Here is a 20,584-nt window from a genome sequence, read left to right on the forward strand (position 1 = left end):
ACAAAGTGATAAAGGATAGCCTGAGACCTAGTACGTTGAAGGGAAAATGTTTGCACAATCCATTCATATCCTACTTTGCACATATCGATCTATCTCATAGTCTCTGATCAGAAAGGCACCGGCCAAACCTATGACTGGTCATAACTTTCACATGCACTGACAATTCTTAAGCTGTCATTGCCGTCCAACGAGAATGTCAGAATGAAAGCAGAAGAGATCACAAAGCAACAGGGTAAAGCAAAACCATACTTCAACAAGCAAACACCTAGAAGAAAACCATTATTTGAAGTTGGAGATTGGGTTTGCATCAAACAACCAAATCACGACCACAAATTCGCATTGTCTCCATCTGAACCAAAGCAGATCAAGTGATTGCTCTGTGCCAATGCTCATCTGTTAGATGACAAGAAATATGGAATGTGAAATGTTTGATAGCAAGTAGACAAGGAGATATTGAGGAGAGTAATTATATGGATACATTTCCTTTTCCGATGAATGACTGTGAACGACTTGATCTTGCAGAACTACAGCCTCAAATTTGTAGATCTGTGTCATCATCCGAGACCTTCATATTGCAAAGACTATTTCTGCACTCAGGGAAAATGGATATGCTGTACTCTAAGACATGACTCAATGTACATATGGTCCTTGTTTAAGATGGGTTAACTTAAAATAAGGGGTGGAATTGTCCCAGATTTGCACTAAGTGTGGTAGTGGGTGGGAAACACACTGTTTCCATGGTGGGCAGGGTCTTATTTACCCGCTCATCATCAACACACCGCTTCATCATGCCTTATTTAAAGTCCAGCTGCACGCATGCCTCTCAATGCTTCCAGACTATGACTGCTGCAGAAAAGACAGCCCTGAAAGGCAAGAAAACTGCAGCCCCCCCGGGTTCAGCGACACATCACTGGAATGTCTTTTGGATTCCGTAGAGTCCCGTCTGGGATGTCCTCTACCCCCACTCTGGCCACAGGATGGGCACGGCGAGACCACCAGTCTTGGGGGGTGGTGGCAGTGGTGATCAGCGCCAATGGCCTTCAAGTGGGCAGCCACTCAGTGCTGCAAGAGGATGAATGATCTCCTCCATTCCACCAGGGTAAGTCACTCTTCTCATCACTCTCAACTCACACACTCACAAACCCATCATGCATCCACAGGGCTGTCACTCAGTGCCAGTTCAAGAGACATCACCATTCACTCTCTCACACACACCCTCATTGTCCTCATTCCGTCCATGGGACCACTCATTATTCACACATGCCAGGTATACTTTTCACCTGCCCTAAAAGGCGTCCTGCTTACACTCCATCTCTATTCATGCAGGACAAGCTGGCACACAACAAGAGAGAGAGGTCACAGACCGGTGGAGGAATGCCTGAAATCAAGGTCCTCATGGACTCTGAAAACAGAGCCATCCAGCTGGCCGGCGAGGCTCTGGATTGGTCCTGTGCTGACGGTGAGGTCGGAGATGCTCAACCAAGTGAGGATCCAGCAGTGCAACATCCATCAGACAACCATGCTGTGAGTGATGTGTCCTCTTTCACAGGCCACTGCCATGCACTAATTATCTCCCCTTGCTTTTCAGGCACGTCTGGGAGGCAGCTGACTGGGTCCATGACCCAGGACTTCTAATCAAGCCACAATAGAAGCCATGGAAGAGGAATCTGGAGGCACCCTCCCTGAAGTCCTATCACAGCGCTCACCCATACCCTCCACCAGTGTGCATAGACACACACACCTTGGTGAGGCCTAGCTTTAGAGTAGCCTTGGGGTCACGATCTGGTGAGAACATTGCACTGTCTGATCCACAGCAGGCAGCAGCAGGGACTTCCCTGGTGTCCGGCACTCAGAGGACTACTAAAGGCCAGAACGTTGCTGAGTCTGAGTCAGTTGACAAGCTCTGGGCTCAGTCGTACCTAAGTTGCTGGAGCTGCAAAGGTAAGCACAGGAACATCAGGAAGGGACGTCCACTGCACTCCTCAGATCGCAAGGCACGATGGAGGAGTCCGTCCGCCTTCACTCTTGAGATGATAGCGCCAGCATGCCAATGCACTGAGGGCAACACTGGTAGGTGGCAACCACCATGGAGACCTTGGTCCAGAACATTGGTCCTGCAGTGCTGCTTGGGCTCAGCTCCATCACTGATGCCATAGTTGGCTTCCAACGATGTGTATACAAAAGGGTTGATGGGCAGCTCGATCTCAATCCAGCTACCTTTCTCCTTAAGGAGTCAGCCTGAGGCTCTCACGCACCCATAGAGAGGAGGATCAGCAGGTGCAAAATCTGGGCCCATCCATCCAGGTGACCCTGGGAGTGTCTGGCTCATCCGAATTCCCTCTTCCTGTGACCTCAGCACAGTCACAGTCACCAGGCTGCCTCCAACTACGCCATGGATGTTAGGGGAGCACCAAGACGTAGCAGCAGGGTTGGAAAGTTAAGGAGAATTAGTTGCACAGCCTGGGCATGGGTGTTAATCATTTGTACATACTGTTCGGTATTGGCAATAAACTCCCAAGAATGTGAAACCTTTCTGCACAAGATGAAGGCAGGTGTCTCAGTCCAGGGCCTCTTCCCTGTGCCCTGTGCAGCCTTCAGACCAAAGTGATGATACAGCCTTACACTACCTGGATACATTACCGATGCCTTTACCTTGATGGTGTCCATCATTGCTGCCCAAGTGTAGTAGGTAGGTGTCACAGAGCTCTCTCATTCTCACTGTGTGCTCTCAGCACCTTTAAAGTGGGGCTGGGCCCCATCTCTACAGCATCTATGACCACTGATGCTATGTTCCTGAAGTGCTCAGGTGCTGAAGGCAGACAAAGGATCAGATGCTTCTAAAGCTTCATGGCTGTGTCTCCAAGATATGACCTTGACCACAGAGCACAAGCGAGCTGCCCTTGGCCGGACAGGAGACAGACATTCTCAGATGCAATGTGAGGATCTATGGAGTGTCCTCACTGCATGTCGTCAGCATCCTCCACAAATCTAGCAGCTATGATGGCTTCCCGAGTGTGCCTGCCTCGCCTAGCCAGTGCAAGAGCCTCATCTCTGCCATCATCGAGGAACTCTTCATCCTCACCCCCTTCAGCGTCCTTCTCATCGAAGGAGACCTCCAGCTCCCCCATCTCCTCCTCAGCCAGCTCGTCTCCCGTTGCAGTGCCAGGTTGTAAAGGGTGCAGCGGACAACAATAATGTGTGACACTCTCTGCAGACCGGTCCATGCACTGGAACCTCATCTTCAGCGTCCTGATGGTCTGCTCCACCAAGGTGCGAGCTGCAGCTTAAACCTCATTATACCATCACTTTACTGCAAACTGAGGCCGCCGCACGGGTGTCATCAGCCACAGCCTCTGCGTGTAGCCCTTGTCCCCAAGGATCCAGCCCTGCAGCCTCTGTGGACCCTGGAAGACTTCAGGGATCTGTGACCGATTGAGGATGTAGGAGTCATGCACAGTCCCTGTAAAGCTTGGACATACCTGCAGAATGCGTTTCTGTGGTCACGCATCAGCTGCAGATTTGGCGAATGGAACCCCTTGTGGTTGATATAGTTCACTGTGTGTTGCGATGGAGACCTGACAGCCACGTGAGTGTAGTCAATGGCACCTTGCAGTTGTAGGAAACCTGAGATCTGGGAAAATCCAATCGCTCTTGCATCCTGACTGTCCTGGTTCCGAGCAAAATGCACAAAGTTGTGTGCCCTTACAAAGATGGCATCCATGACCTCATGGGTGCACTTGTGGGTTGAGGCTTGTGATATCCCACAGAGCTCACCTGTAGAGCCCTGAAAGGAGCCATTGGCGTAGAAATTAAGTGTTTCCTGGCCACTAGCAGTGGATGTCCTCCATTTCCCCATGGCACCAAATCCTGCAGTAGCTGGCAGAGATGACCAACCAGTTCCCTAGACATGTGTAGTCGTTGGTAACACTGGTTCTCAGTAATCTACAGGAATGACAGGCGGCATCTGTAGACCATGGGTGCTGCTTGGCACCGCCCAGCCATGACTCACTGTGGCTCTTCAATGCCGTGTGCGGGAGCCCAAGCTATCCCTTCTTCCAGAGGGTGCTACTCCTCCCTCTGTGCAACCAGGAGCCTCAGTTGCTCTCTCCTCCATTGTCCTTGCTCTCTGTAGGCCATTAGGCATACAGCTAGTTCACCAGGCTCCATAATCCTGATGTACTCCGCCTGCATGATGAAAGACACAGAACATGTGGTTAGCATGGATGTACTATGAGCCTGTCCAGGTTAAGTCTGAAGGTCCCCTAATGCTACCTGGAGAATGCTGGCCACCACTTGGATGGCCAGAGATTAGTGCACTGCATGGCTGCCCAAAACCCCATCTCATATGCCCCACTCCACCCAACTGATTGGTGGGAGCTTTGCCCATTTCACTTGTTCAGTGTTTGATTGTGTGTGTCTGTTGACTCTTCTCTGCACTGCGTGTGATTACTTAAGGCTGGCTGTGATGACTGAGAAAGAGAAACTAACTGTAGGCAAGCAGCTGTAAGCATGCAAGCAGGCATTTTAACTCATTGAATAAAACTCCTGCACACATAGAACCTGGTGTGTCATCTTTGCATTTCTCCAAAGCATAAAGCACAACAGGATGAGTCAGTAGCTAAGAAATGAAGTTTCTAGAGGAGACCGAAGACAATGGCTTCATTCTTCTCAATGGTGAGATGGAATAAATTTCTGCTTATCCAAGGTTGGGTGTTGGACCATCAGTTTGATAGCATAGCAACTGTGGAGGAGTTGAGATGGATGTTATGAGGTGGAGCATGGTGTCATCAGCATACATGTGAAAACTAACAGCATGTAGATGAGGATTAGGAGGGGGCAAAGACACATCCTTGGAGGGCACCAGAGGTAATGCTGCAGGAGTGAGGAGAGACACCATTGCATGTGATAATAATAGAACCAGGTGGATGGAGTTCCACCCAGCTGGATGACAGAAGAGAAGCACTAGTGGAGGATGGTGTGTCAATCATGTCAAAGGCTGCAGACAAGTTGAGATGAACAAGAAGAGATAGTTTATGACTTCATTTTGATCATTGATCTAGACCCTGTTCTCCTGAAAATGAGCAGGGGTGCTGAACTGTAGTCAGGTGCCATGTGCAATCATGGAATGGAACAGGAACATGATACCATCTCTCATGGTAAGTACTTCTGCCTCTTTGTAATTCCCTGTTTCCTGTCTGTTTCGGATGGGATCTCTGGACACCAAGAATTTTATCCAAAATATCAAGACATTTGCAAAATCAACAATAAATGATCAGGAGGAATAGAACACTTCTCTCCCCCAGTTGCTCAATTTAAAAGTGGAATTGGACTGATAAGGACAGCAAAATTACATCCTTTTTTTATTTTTCTTACTTTCTATCTATTTCAGCTTGGCTCCTTGTCAGTTTTTCTCTCTCTTTCTCTACCCTGACTATTGGCCCATCTGTTTATATCTCATCACTTCCCTGTAATTTCCTCTGTCAGTTAATAAATAACCCTTAGAAAATAGTATATCTTTCAAAACTTGCCTCAGAAGATTCTGATGTTTGTTTTGGCTTGTTTTGAAGGTTTCGAGAAAAAGCAAACTAAAATACTCTTTATTGTGTGAAGTTGCTCATGTTTTGACTTATATAGTAGATTTTCTGATGCATGCTGAATGTTTGCTCCACACTCCACACATTAAGACTTCAGTATGCTTGGAATTGTAAATGCTGTTCCTTGCTGGCAATTGTACTATTACATCTCTTGAGCCTCTGAACATAATTCTGACAAGCTCATAAGCTAAAGGTTTAACAGTCAAGCTGCACTGGAATGGAGAGAACAATCATAATGTCACCTCAATGGAGGGATTAATTTAAACAAACAGACTGCCCAAACCCTCCCAGTAACTGTCCATTAGTCAGTCTGACATTGATCTATTCAGTATTATAGTATCTTTACAGTGTAGAATGAGGCCATTTGGCCCATTGAGTCTGCACTGGTTCTCTGAAAGAGCATTTCACCTAGTGCCATTCCCCTGCCTTATCCCCGTAACCTTGCACATTCTCTCTTTTCAGGTGGCAATCCAATTCCCTTTTGAATACCTCAATCGAATCTGGCTCCACCACCCTTTCAGGATGTTTGTTCCAGACTCTAAACACCCTCTGGGCGACAACATTTTTCCTCACATCACATTCACTCTTTTTGCCGATTGTTTTGAATCTGAAAGCTCTCCAGTGCCACCAGGGACATTGGCAGCTGCCGGCAATGCACCCAGCAAAGGTCCAGAATCGCCAAGGGACCCCAGGCCAAAAGTGTGCGGGCGCAGCATGGGAATGGCAGGGTGGGGGTCGTGTGGGCAGCAGGGGAGCTGACTTCCCGATTGTCTTATAATGAGGCACCTCCGCAGGAGACTGTTGGTAAGCCTGACCTTTGGAGAGCATGGGCACGTCTTGTGGCTCCCATTTAATCCCTGAGCCACCAGTGATCTGCCTAACTGATATCCCACTGCAAATGGGCAGAAATCCCACAACAGCTCCTCCACCCTCCAATTAATTGGGGGGAGGTTTTTGCCACCACTGGGAGACAGGCGTGGGGTCTCCCCCTGGTTTAAGTAGGTCTGGCCAACATGGTTTCCACCGCAAGGGGCTGCATTAAACCCAGCCCATGCTGTTTCCCTAAAATCATAACATCAGCAGAAAGAAAGCAGCTTGGACTACTATGAAACTGTTACAGTATTATTCCCCCACACATGTCTGCTCTAAGATGTTTTAATTTAAACTAAGAAAAGACATTAATCTTTCTTATAAAGTTAATTGGAAAGGGGAGTACTTTTTTGGTAAACGAGCATTTAAAGCACAGTGTGAAATGTTAATTGTTGCCGAGGAGCAAGTTTTCTCATAGATTTCAGCCAGTAGAGGGTAGCAGCTTCAAACTTTGGAGATGGATATTGTTAACCATCAGAGAGTGATGATGAAAGGGTTCAGTTACAACCATGTTTCAACTGTGACAAGGAAACAAATAAAATTCCAGTAAGATTCTGAAATAATTCTTTGAAATAATATCTAAACTTACACTTCTTTAGCATCTTTGCTGTAAAAAAATATTGAAAATGCTTCGGAGGCAAATGAATCCTTTGGAAAGTCCAAAAATAAAATGTAATATTTGTATAACACGCAAAAAATACAGAACAGGACAGATTTTTACTGTATGTTACTTCTACATTCATAATACATCTCATGCTGAGAATGCTGTACGTCAAGTGCAAAAAAATAGAATTATTCCAAAGCCTTTACATTCCTCCTTTAGTGTTACTTGGATCTTCAGTTAATGACATTTTATTTCCCCTATTAGATTTATATTCAATTTCTTTGGTTAGAAAGGGCATGGATACTTATACCCATGGTCCCCATGACATGGTATCATGTTCCTGAAATTAGTCAGCTTTCGGTTAATGAAATAAAATAGAAGTGAAAACAGTGAGAGTGAGACTTTGATTCTTAAACCAAGGACCCTTAGACAGCACCTTCCAAACCCACGGCCACTACCATCTAGAAGGACAAGGGCAGCAGACACATGGGAACGTCACCACCTGGCAGTTCCCCTCCAAGCGGCTCACCATCCTGACTTGGAAATTTATTCATTGTCGCTGGGTCAAAATCCTGGAGCTCCCTTCCTAACAGCACTGTGGGTGTACCTACACCATAAGGGTTGCAGCGGTTCAAGAAGGCAGCTCACCACCACCTTCTCAAGGATAATTAGGGATGGGCAATAAATGCTGGCCCAGCCGCGAAGCCCACATCCCGTGAATGAATAAAAAAAAACATGGTCAGTCGGTCTGCTGAAGTTAGTCAGCATCAAATCTAAATGGTTGCCGCAGTAAAACAACGGTTAGACTCAGCGAGGTTAGCGCTGTGCACACACACACACACACGAGAACTTTTGTAACCCGTTTCAGCCTCTCGGAAGACAACCATATTTATGTAATTATAAATTTGCTGAAGTGTACAACTGATGAATCAATTTACACTTGGTTTTGGATTTATTTTTAAAAAGTGTGATTTTTTTTTGTCTGGGCTGTTAAATTGAACGATTATATTTATTTAAATGGAAGTGGGGCTTTCTCGATAACTTTCATGACTGTGGTTAACCGATAGGAGTTTGGTCTGGCAGTCTGCATTTTATTGCTTTGGAAGTGAACGGCAGTCAGTTTGCTCCCTGATCTCGCTTTTTCTTTTCGGGGTGGGTACAGTCTGTCTGGGCTGGTCCTCCTCCGGGCTCAGCTGTTGTATAAAAGCTGCTTTTCTCCTGTCCAGTCCAATTTCACTGCTGCGAAGGTGGTACAGCCGCCAAGATGAAGCTTTTATTTTTAAGCACATTCAGCCTCTTTGTTTTAACATGCTTTGATCAAGCCGAGTCATCTTACTATGACAAAATACTGTCTCACAGTCGAATCAGAGCAAAGGATAAGGGGTAAGTAAATACATTTAGTTTTCAACTGAATATAAAAGTAACATAAAACAATGAAAATATACATTGCGAATATGTGTACAATAAAAATCTACTTGCAGCAAACAGCGTTTACCAACTTTAAAATAAACTTCCGAGACAGTTTCAATGTTAAAACTTTTCAGACTAATTTAGCAAGTGGCTTTACTTGCAAACCACCTTATTCATTCTTTAACATTATTACACCGCTTCAGTCGCTCTGTTCACTTCATTTTCTTTTTTGTTGTTGTTTGCAGACCTAATGTGTGTGCCCTTCAGCAAGTGGTTGGGACTAAAAAGAAATACTTCAGCACTTGTAGGAACTGGTATCGAAAGTCCATCTGCGGCAAAAAAGCGTAAGTTCCATCGCAACCTTTCACTCAAACAATTCAGGAGCAGGATAATGAAATTACAGTTGGCTTACTCTGAAACTTTGTAGCCAGCTGCAAACTTATTGTGTCACGGTTCCGAATTGGGGGAAACAGATAGATCGATTTACGCTTGGATTAGGAGTTATAAATACATTTTTTACAAGTGTGAATTTTGAGCCTGGTTTGCTTGGTTGGATTTTTTCGATCTGAATCTATTGCATTCAAAACTTGGATTATAAGAAAGTTTATTATCTTGATTGCAGAGCAGGTCGATTTCACTTTCTCGATGGATATTGCATTACTAGAGTCAGCTAGGGATGTTTTGAAATTTGGAAATCAGGATATTTAAGAGGTGCCACAGATTGGGAAAAGGAATGAGACCCCAATTAACATTAGTTGAACTTTTCTAGATCCAGGTATTCGAATGACTTTGATATTTTGTAAATTTAAAAACCCTGGGCTTTCCCCATGTTACATGGGGTCGCCACAATACTGTTCGATCGCCCTTCTCCATCTCCAGTAATATCCACCTTCATGTTTGATTTGGCAGGTGGTTTTACAGCCTCATATCCCTTCTGCCACTCACCCTCCCCATTTATCTGGACTCGAAGCTAGCATCGATACATGGTGGCTTGCCTGCACCAGTGGCTGGGTACTTCCATGGCCAACAAGTGCTGGCATGGGACTAGAACCCAGAACATCTTCAATCAGAGGCAGGAGTGTATTGCCTGAGCCACGAGACCCCCAAAATTTAAAAACTAATTTCCCTATCTATAAAAAACTCCCTTCAAATGTGATTACAAAATCTTATTTGCTGACAGCTACTCTATGACAAGAGCCTGTTTATACTGGTAAAAGAAGGTTTCAACAGGAATTTCTACATGAGTGGAGCAACTGTTAGGAAAGTTTGGGACATATAGTACCTGGCATTAAATCATAACAACTTGCATTTATATAACACCTATGATGCTGGGGGTGGAGTGGGCATGGGGGCGGTGATGGGAATTGCACCACAGAGATGTGGTCAAAAAATGAATGCTTGAACCAAAATAGAAGATATTAGGAGGGTCAGACAAAAACTTGGTCGAAGAGGTAAGGTTCAAAGGTTGAGCTGGGGAAGGAATTCCAGAGTGCACAGTCTTGGTGGCTGAAGGCACAGCTGCCAATGATGAGATGAAAGCAGGAAGGCATTTCTGGAGGTGTAACAAGGCAAGAGAATACATAATGCACAGGAGGATACTGATCAGTGTGAAGGAACAGACGGACCTTGGATTGCATACCCATAGATCTTTAAAGGTAGTGGGGCAGGTCAAGAAGGTAGTAAGGCAGGCATAGTGACATGCTTTCCATTATTTGCGGAGGCAAAGAATATAAGAGCAGGGAGGTTATGCTAGAGCTGTACACCGCATTAGTTAGACTCCAGCTTGTGTACTCCATACAGTTCTGATCACCACATTGCAAGAAAGATGTGAATACACTGGAGAGGGTGCAAAAGAGATTTAAAAGGATATTGCCAGGCCTGGGAAATGTTAGCTATGGGAAAAGATTGGATAGGCTGGGGTTATTTTTCTTCGAACAGAGGAGGCTGAGGGGTGACTTAATTGAGATGTATAAAATTATGAGGGGTTTAGATAGATTGATTAGGTATTATCTATTAACTCAGCAGAGAGGTCAAAAACTAGGGAGCATGGATCTAAAATAATTGATAGAAGGATTAGAGGGGAAATGAAACATTTTTTCACCCAGAGGGTGGTAGGGACCTGGAAATCACTGGCTGATAAGGTGGTGGAGGCAGAAGCACTCACCATATTTAAGTTCTTGTATGTCTCCTTGAAGAGCCATGACCTAGAGCTATGGACCTACTGCAGGAAGGTGGGATTAGGCTGGGCAGATCTTTATCAACCAGCAGGGACACAATGGGCCTTCATCTGTGTCATAAATTTTATGTGATTTCTCCAATGTCAAAATCAGAGGAACTGAGAGTTTGTGTGAAGGGTGGTAAAGTTGGGAGGTTACAGAGATAGGGATGGACACAGCCATGGAACAAATTAAGAACAAGGATGAAAAATTTAAATTTGAAATGTAGGAGTCTGAGAGAGTTGCTAATCCCCTTGGAGTGTCCAGGAGTTTCCTGGAATGAACTTCTCAATGACGCTACTGGCAAACCTGGAGAAATCTTAGGTCGTGCATTGGTTCATGCCTGGGCATCAATTGTGTATTTGTTGGTTAGTATCATGCCCATCCCAATTAAGGTCTACCAAACTCACATCATAGCATCTAGACAATTGTTTCTGTATTTTGCAACACTAGTGAACACATCAATCAACTTGTGATGTGGTTTGGACAAAGTCCACAGTGCATACCAAAGGCTTTTTTTTCTCATTTTATATATGTCTGTTAAGTGTAATTGAGACAATCATAACCAGAAGTGCATAGTAATTTTCAAAAGCATGATATTTAATGCTACTGATTTCTAGTCACTAAAAAAGTACATATCACAAAAGGAAGTTGGAACTATAATGAGCTGGTAAATGCTCACCACCATTTTCTCAAGGGCAATTAGGGGTAGGCAATAAATGCTGGCCTTGCCAGCAATGCCCACGTCCCATAAATGAATTTAAAAAGTCAGCACATCTAATTTTAACTTTTTTGTTATGAACTTTGAACAAGGTGAGAGTTGGTGGTGCTAAAGAGAGGAACACTTTCTTTCTTTCCCAGCCAACCATTCAGATGAGGTATAATAGTTAAATTAACTTCTAATGACCAATACCCAAATGAGGGAATATCAATAACGTTTAAAGGTAGACAATTAATTTCTGCTCTATATTTTGAGATTAATTAATGTCATGCAATTGGATGTCATGTGATTGAGTCTTCAAGATAGACCCAACCAGAGTTGGCATTCCAAGTGATTGGTAGTCAGTGTAGGTCAACAAGTAATGGGCAAGCAGGACTTGTATGGAATAAGATACAGGCAACCGGATTTTGGATGAACTGGAGTTTATTGAGGTGTAGAAAGGAAGGTTGGCTGGAATATTAAAACTGATGAGTCTGGAGATGTCAAAGGCATGAATGAGCTTTCAGTGGTAGATGGGCTGATGTAGCAGTAGAAGTGCCCAGTTGGTCTAAGTTGGTCTATGTAATAGACCATCTTAGACCAACTGCTCTGCCTGTGCCTTTATAATGAATCATTAAGACTGAAAAATTTCTGTTTCCAATAATAGTGGATGAATGCTTAACATGTTTACATGGCATTTCCCTGCTAATTTTACACTGCATTTAAAATAAACAGGTTAACTAATATTGCCAACAATACTCTCTTGTCCTAATTGTTCAGAGTCCATAGTGAAATTGTTCTAGTGCATTCAGTACTTGTCTTTATAACTAAGGTGTGTTAAAACTTCCGGTTTGGTGAAGTGATTTGAGCTTCAGACCAACATGAACTGGGAATGTAAACCTACCTGCCTCCAGGGAGAAGTGGAATAACACCCCTCAAACCACACAGTCTCAATTTCCTTTAGTTGAACACTGCATGGAGTATAAATTCAATGTGGTGTCAAACCTGGTTTACAAAGGAAATGTGCACACCCACTTAGCCTCAGTTAAATGTTCATGGAATGAAAATCTACCCATCCCATTTTCTAAGCATTTAAATCTTAAGTGCTCTGCCCTTGCCTTTATCCTGGATAAAGTTCCCTCCTGTGAGGATGCTACCAATTCCTGCAATAAATGCAACTTTGTCTAGTTGGAACCCAAATATTGTGAATGGCTTTTAGCAATACAATGATAAAACCAAATATGCATTGAAATAAAGCAATGTTTAGCATATTGAGGTAAAGATGGAAATACAACTCCGGTTGAATTGATTGTCTTGATCCCCAGATGTGATCCGCAACTCCAAGAGGTTGTCTCACTTTCCCCGTGATTTTGCTATATATGACCCTATGAAAGAGATATCCCACTACACCATATACTTGAGAATTGGCCCCAATAAACACAGGCTAGTGCAAAACTAAATATTAAAAGTGTCCTAAAAAGTTTTGGCAACATACTGTTGAATCATTTTCAGTCTTATGTAGAAGGCAATACTCCCTCAGAACAATAATTTTTCAGGATGTAAAGATGTAAAGAACAAGTAGTATTCATTGACAACAGCAAGTGTAGTTCACTGAACCCAGACTGACACATATTCCGCAATATAATATGACCTGATGATTTGGCACTGTACTGTGTTAATACAAATCTTAGGTAGCTGCAGCATCACTGTATCACAACACATGCTAAACTCCTACAAGGAAAGTAACAAACTAATGCCAATATATCAGATGTATGCACATATTCAGGAGGAGGTGATGGCATAATGGTATTGTCACTGGACTAGTATTCCAGAGACCCATGCACTATTTGAAAGTTAAACCAGGCAGCTTGACCCTGATTGGTCAAGGCATTGCCCTGAGGAATGAGTCAGCTAATGGCTGTCACTTGTTTAGCTGAAGCAAGCACATGTATGTGCATGTTCTTTCTGTCTGCAAAGAACAGTTAACTGCTTGACGGTTAACTGTTATTCAGCATCACTGGTGCATTCTCCATGCCAATGTCACTTGCCAACCAATCAGCACTCTCTTCACATCCAGTGTAAATTGTTGTTTTTCCCTTTATATTGGTAGTCTTGAGCAGGTCCTGATGAGTGCAAGATGAAAAGTTCAGATGTGTCTCTCTTCTCAGCAATAATCTGCACACGGTGTGGTTTTAGAAGACTGAGGCGCATAGCTCAAGGCTTCAAAGCCTCAATGGCTTTGGTTCATAAACTTTATACTGAGCTTTTACGCTATCAATTTGGTTGATTAAACAAAATTAAAGTATGTCGACATGTTTCTTTTTGTCTAATATTTACAATGTATGTTATGACTTCCACTAATTAAGGAGTTCCAAAACTGTTTCTTCATAAAGGCATTAGTATTAAGTCAAATTCAAAGGCATGTAAACAATTCCTTGTAGTTTATAGTCATTGAAATCAAAGCAAGCATATTTTTTGACCTATGTGTAAAAAGTTTAAATTGCCAATCAAGTTATTGTCCCATACTTTCAACAATACATTGAAGCAACAAGCAACTGTGATCTGCATATTGAATTTCTTAAAAACTAGAAATTAAAATAATTATGCAATAAATCATACTTGTGAAATTCACTCTTAGTCAGGGATTCCTTACTGAGATAAAACTCTGAGAAAGTTCTCTGTCCCTCTCCCACTTTGACCTCTCTGTCCTTGGCCTCCCACACTGTTCCAATAAAGCTCAACATAAGTCTAAGAACAGCACCTCATGTTTTGATTAGGTACCTTACAGCTTTCTGGACTCAACATGGAGTTCAACAATTTAACTTCGTTACCTCTCCTCCCATTTATTTATTGGATTATTTATTGTTTCAAACTGGAGCTGCTTTTGATGATTCTGCTTTCCCCTTTTCCTCTGGAACCATCTTATATTTCTTTGTCTTATTGTCATCTCTTTTTGTCTTGTGCCATCATCCCTTGTGGCCTTCTTCTCCTACCCCCATTCTCTGCCTCTGTACCTGGTTAAAGCCAGTTACATCATTAACCTTTTCCACTTCTGAGGAAAGGTCATCGACCTGAAACGTTGATTTTGGGTGGAATTTAATGGTCACAGTGGCGGGCCCATCCACCAGCTGGAGAACTGATGGCCATACCACAGTGTCCATTTTTGTGAATCCCATTGGTTTTAAATCCAATTAGGCAGCCCAGTGTTCCTAACTCCACCAGGGACAATTTCTCACTGGACTTCCAGGTACAGATCAATATTGCGCCTCCGAGAACTGCCAGCCAATCAGAGACTGGTAGCTCTCCAGTACCGGAAGTGTCACTGGGAGCGATGGCCACTGCCAGTACTGTAGGAGGCCAGAAAATGAAGGTCAAGTCTGGAGCCCGTGGACGAAGGTGAATGAGGTGGGATCGCAAGGGCCAGTCAGTGAGGTCCCAGCAAGGGAGAGGCAGGAATGGGTGGAGTGAGGGGGTAATTGTGACGGGAAGGGTAGTGTCTTCTTAAGGGTCCCTTCCTCCATCCATTGGCACAGGATGCCCAAGTAGGAGGGACAACCCCGACCCCCATGTTGCAGGTATGCCTGCCAGGGTTCACTTGGTAGTTTACCCACATGATGTGGCCCTCACCCACTGCTGGTTGAATACCAGTGGCAGTGAAATGGTGCCCTTAACTGGCCACTTAAGGGCCTCAAATGACCTTGGGGCAGGAAGGTCATCCTCGATCCTCCCCATCCTAGACTTAATTGGAGGGAGTCGAGAAAGCAATAGGGTTTCCAACCCACACTTTCTATCCTATTTTACACCCCCCACACCCAGCCCACTTCCAGAGTCAGCATTAAATTTCCCCCGCTCTTTTTGTCTCCATAGGTGCTGCTAGACCTGCTGAGTATCTTTAGCATTTTCTGTTTTTACTTCAGGTTCCCAGCATCCACAGTACTTAACATTTCTCTTCCTTAGTGAGCATTTGTAGCAAAGGCATCTAACTATTTCAGATTCCAAAGTGAAACTTAACCATCAAAGAAATAATTTTAACTAGAGCAGGAATCCGAAAGGAGAAAAAAGCAAAGCCAACTCATGATGTGGATTACATGTGTGTGAATGTGAGGAGTATTATAAATAAAGTTGACGTGGTCCACTCCCAAGTTGCCATTTGGGGTTATGATATAATGGTTATCATGGAGACCTGGCTTCAAGATGGCCAGAAGTGGGAATTGAAAGTTCCTCGATCCAATTAATTCAGGAGCGCTAAGGAAGGAGAAAGGTCAGGATGAGTGTGGCAGTAGTGAACAAGGATGATATTATAATCCTACAGAGGGACTGGAAACTTTAAAGACTGAATCTATTTGATTGGAGTTCAGGAACAGAAAAGGAGCTGTTACATTTATGAGTGTTTACTATAGATCCCTGAAGAAGGAGAAGGAGGAATAAATCTGTCGGCAAATTTTTGAGAAATGTAAAAATAATAGAACAGTAATAGTAAGGGACTTCAGCTATCCTAATATAGAGAGGGAAATATAGTACAAGGAGCAGAGAGGGAGAAGAATTTCTTAAAAGCATATAGAGGCACTTGCTTAATCTGTATATTTCTAGTTCAGTGAGAACTAGAAACAGTGCTGGATCTAGTTTTTAAAAATTAATTTGTGGGATATGGGTATCACAGGCTGGGCCAGCATTTATTGTCCATCCCTAATTGCCTTTGATAAGGTGGTGGTGAGCTGCCTTCCTGAACTACTACAATCCATGTGGTGTAGTTACACCCACAGTGCTGTTAGGGAAGGAGTTCCAAGACTTTGACACAGTGATAGTGAAGGAACAGTGATATATTTCCAAGTCAGGATGATGAGTGGCTTGGAGGAAAACTTCCAGGTAGTGGTCTTCTCATGCTGCCCTTGTCCTAGATGGTAGTGGTTGTGGGTTTGGAAGGTGGTGTCTAAGGAGCCTTGGTGAGTTTCTGCAGTGCATCATGTAGATAGTACACACTGCTCTAACTGTGTGTTGGTGGTGGAGGGAGTGAACCATTTGTGGATGGGGTGCCAATCAAGTAGACTACTTTGTCCTAGATGGTGTCAAGCTTGAGTGTTGTTGGAGCTGCACTCATCCAGGCAAGTGGGGAGTATTCCATCCTGACTTGTGCCTTGTAGATGGTGGACAGGCTTTGGGAAGTCAGGGGGTGAGTTACTCGCCACAGTGGGACATGGAAAAAGGATAGAAGGGCAAAGAAAGAGCATGGGAAAAGATTAGCAGATAACCTACCCAGATACCTAACCATATGTTACAAACATGCAAAAATAAAAGATTGGTTAAAGGAGTGGTAGGGATTAGAGATAGACAAGGACATTTTTCTTGTGAACACAGGCGCAGGGGCATGATGAGGTACTGAATAAGTGCTTGTACCTGTCTTCACAAAAGAAGAGGATGATAATGTCACAGTAAAGGATGGGGAATAGAAATATTCAATGGCTTAAAATGGGTAGAAAGGAGGTTTTAAATAGGCTGGCATCACTCAAAGTTAATTATTCAGTCCTGGTGGGATGCATTCTAGCTTGCAGAGAGAAGCTAGGGTGATAGTAACAAAAGCATTGACCACAATGTTTCAATCCTCCTTGTTTATGGGAGTGGTGTCAGAGGGCCACTCCTTTTACAATAAAGGAAAGAGGGATAAACCTAGAAACTATAAGCCAATCAGTTTAATGTCAGTGGGGTGGGTGGGGTGGGGGGTGAAATTATGAGAAACTTGGTATGGCACAGTGGATAGTAAGTACCAAGCTGCTCAAATCCCAGAGGGAAACTTTAAACAGCTACCAAAATGTTTTTTGCAATTTTTATACTATGAGGAGTGGTTGTGAAATCAGGAAATGCTGTCTCCAACTACATGTGATGATTTTATAGTAAAGTAAAAATATATTTAAAAAAAGAAAAAAACAAATAAAACACAATGACGCTAAAACACATGAATGGCTTCATACAGCAAACAGTACTTTAAAACAGTTCCACAAATATTAACTTTATTGTCAAGAACTAATGTTCCCCTTTTCTGTTTAGCAACTATCCTTATAGATTTTAGAATCTATAGAAGTCCAGTAATTTTTACCACACAGTGCTTTTTCCATGGAGTACCCTCTGAGGCTGACAGCAACTGATTCTTTTAATCTGGCCTTGTTCACAATGTCTTCTGGGAGTTCTGACCAGCTAGCCTGGTGTCTTCTGGGAGATCTAAGCAGCTACCCCCTTAGGCTTCAGTATTTCCTTAAGTGCATTCCTTACCTTTGATCTCTCTATTATCTCAACTAATCCCTTCAGAAATGCTTTCTTCTCAGAAATGATTATATTGTTCTTTACTTTGACTCTTAGTAAAAACAAACAAGCCCTATCTTTATCTTATTTCCTTACACCTTTTTACAACCTGCATGTACCACCTTTAAAACAACTCGAGTCAAAACTATTCCTGCTATTGCTTTATTTAAAACTCTGATTGAAGTTCCACTTGGTCCACTAACATATCAAATCCACTGTTGGCTTTCGACCCTTACAGTCACTCTAGCCCTTAATCCAATTACCATAGCTACAACCCAAACAGCCTGGCTTCCAATACATAAGAAAATATGCCAGGGCTATTACCAGAAGGAAAATATTACAATTTCTTGTTTTCTTAACAGGCCATTTTCAAAGATAAACTTACTTTTTCTTTGGAGAAATAAGAGTTAATAAAGGACAACCAGCATAAATATGTTAAAGGCAAATTGTGTCTGACTAACCTTATTAAGTTCCTTGATGAAGTAACAGGAAGGGGTGATGAAGGTAGTGCAGTAATGAATTCTATTCCAGAAAGTCAGTTGTCAGTAGTTGCACTGATCTTACTCTCCACTCCTTTCACCCCTATCTGCCAGTCCATGAACCTCACTTCTTGGTGGTCATCTTGAATATTCAACCAATATTTAAACTTGTCAGTAACTTTGCATGCACATGCCATAATTACTGCAGCCCTTCATTCACTGGACTTCTCTAAATCACCCAAGTACCCACTCTGAGCCTTTGGATATGGCAGCTCTGTCCAGTGTGTCATGATCATTCACATCACTATTATCCAACCCTTGTTTTAACATACTTGGTTCCTTAGGACCTTCATCACAAAACACATGAGTATATGAAGTTCAATGTACCTTTTTACAGGAGTGTGAGATTTGGTAATTAATTCTGATTAATTGTGAGGAATGCATCTAAACAGTTTGATTGACATGTTTGATAAATACTATCTTACCAACATCACCTATTACTATGCCAGGGCCTTTCTATTCCCTATAGCTCTCTGTTTTATAATACACCAAATCACCTGAGTTAAATTCTGTCTTAGGTGGTCTCCTCCAGTGCCAAAGTGCTCTCTGGATCTTTCCCGAGACCTCAGCCTTGATGAAAGCCCTGTCTTCCTGTGTGTAAGTTATTCAAATGTGCAGAAGAAAATGAAACTAATTGTAGTGCTTTCTAGAGCAGTAGGACTATCACACAGCACAGAAGGCAATTTGGGATTTGGTCTATAAACTGATTGATAGGGACTGTACCATCCACCCATCAAGAGTGAATTCTTTACATAAACTGCCCATGCCAGAGTGGTTGTCAACTTGCAGTCTGGTTGATCAGCTAAAATTTTATGCAGTATTGCATCGTTCACCACAGGAATCCTTTCACAGAAAAACTTTCACAAAGAACTTTCAGCTGCGATATTCATGACCACGATATTCATGTTTTTGCACATGTTTCTTGACTCAGTATTGGCAAATTCCCCTCCATTATCATTCAGAAACTTGGCTGGTGCCCCAAGCCCGATCCCTATTCATTTCTCCAGGATTTGGTCTACAATAACCCTTTTTCCTTATTAAGTAGTATTGTAGAATGACAAAATCTGGCCACCAGGTCTATAAAATGTCAAATGAAAATATTTCTATTTTTGACTCACACCTTTAGATCCATGGCAAACACTTCAATAAAGTCATGTGCCAAATGAAGGCTTACAATGGGGCATGGCTGTGTCCTTTGATATTTAACAGGTTTCAAGTTTTTCACTAATTTCTTACATTAGCCTCGTAAATTAGGACTCATTTAATTGCAGTGCTAGATAGTAATTGTACTTCAGCAATATTTCAATCAGTCTGCTCCACATGTTGTCAAAGTACAAAGACTATCTAGCACTGCAATTAAATCAGTCCCAGATTAACACATTCATTACAGGACTAAAACTCCTTGTGACCATTATAATTTGCTTGGATTCTCTGTTTCTTATCCTTTTCCTGAGAATTCTCTTCATCATGTGTCACTAAGAGGACCGTGCCTTTCCTCTTTGGGCGATCAATCACATAGTGATACTTCAAGTCACACCTGAAGCACTTATTAATTGTTCCATTGGCATTCCTGGGATTCATTCGCCTATTGTTGCTGTTCCAATTCTGTCTTCTCCGGTGGTGTCCAGATCTGCTAAAGGTTCATCGTGATTCTGCTGTCTTTAATCCTTCCATTGTATTAATGTCTGTATCCAGTATCTGGACCATTCCAAAATCTGGCAAATATTGAATCCCCTATTTATTGTATTAGTGTGAAATGTCCCACTTACTCCATGAAGGCTAAATGAAATGACTGTTTCCCTGGGAATTTATTTCAAGGAAGCAGATATCAGATCCAACAAGGTCTCCCTCTCCAAGAACCAAACACCAGTCAGAACCAGGAGCTTGTCATTAGGAGACAACTTTGCACAATTCAGAAATTTAAATGTTAGTGCTGATCCAGGAATCCCAAAATGGAACTTCATCAATCTTTAATGCAATCTTTTAAAGTCCATGATATACTTTTCCATGGAAGTCCCATCTGTTTTCTGAAATCTATCAGTCTGACTCTGCCCCATAGGCAAACTTTCTTGTAGAATTCATCCAAAACCTCTAACTGAAGGCCCAAACCTTCAAAGCTATCCAACTGATGAACACCCAGCTTGTAGAATAGTTTACTTCTGATTTTACTTCTGGTCAAAGATGACAATGTTCCCCCTTTGGTAGGAATGTAACCCAAGTCCACATATCCAATTTATTCTTCTACTGGCCATATGGTTCAGACTCAGAGAACATTGGAAAGGCTGAAAGGATGACATGACAGGATTTCATGTTTTAAGGCTTTTACTATACCTGGCCAAAAGCACTGTTGACTAAAC

The 20,584-nt window shown here is 42.8% G+C and overlaps 1 protein-coding gene across 4 annotated transcripts in view; it reads left to right on the forward strand.

The window, feature by feature from the left end:
* The first annotated feature begins 8,167 nt into the window (after nt 1–8,167).
* LOC121284020 (periostin-like) overlaps nt 8,168–20,584 on the forward strand; it is a 101,595-nt gene continuing 89,178 nt past the window's right edge. The window contains exons 1-2 of one of the 4 annotated variants that reach the window (XM_041198945.1): nt 8,168–8,451; nt 8,724–8,822. In XM_041198945.1, the coding sequence (XP_041054879.1) occupies nt 8,333–8,451; nt 8,724–8,822 (218 nt within the window). In that variant the 5' untranslated portion in view covers nt 8,168–8,332. The remainder of the gene's footprint in view (nt 8,452–8,723; nt 8,823–20,584) is intronic. The other 3 variants (XM_041198947.1, XM_041198946.1, XM_041198948.1) reach the window with 3 other exon arrangements.

The sequence above is a fragment of the Carcharodon carcharias genome, chromosome 11, assembly GCF_017639515.1.
Source record: "Carcharodon carcharias isolate sCarCar2 chromosome 11, sCarCar2.pri, whole genome shotgun sequence".
Taxonomy (NCBI): Eukaryota; Metazoa; Chordata; class Chondrichthyes; order Lamniformes; family Lamnidae; genus Carcharodon; species Carcharodon carcharias.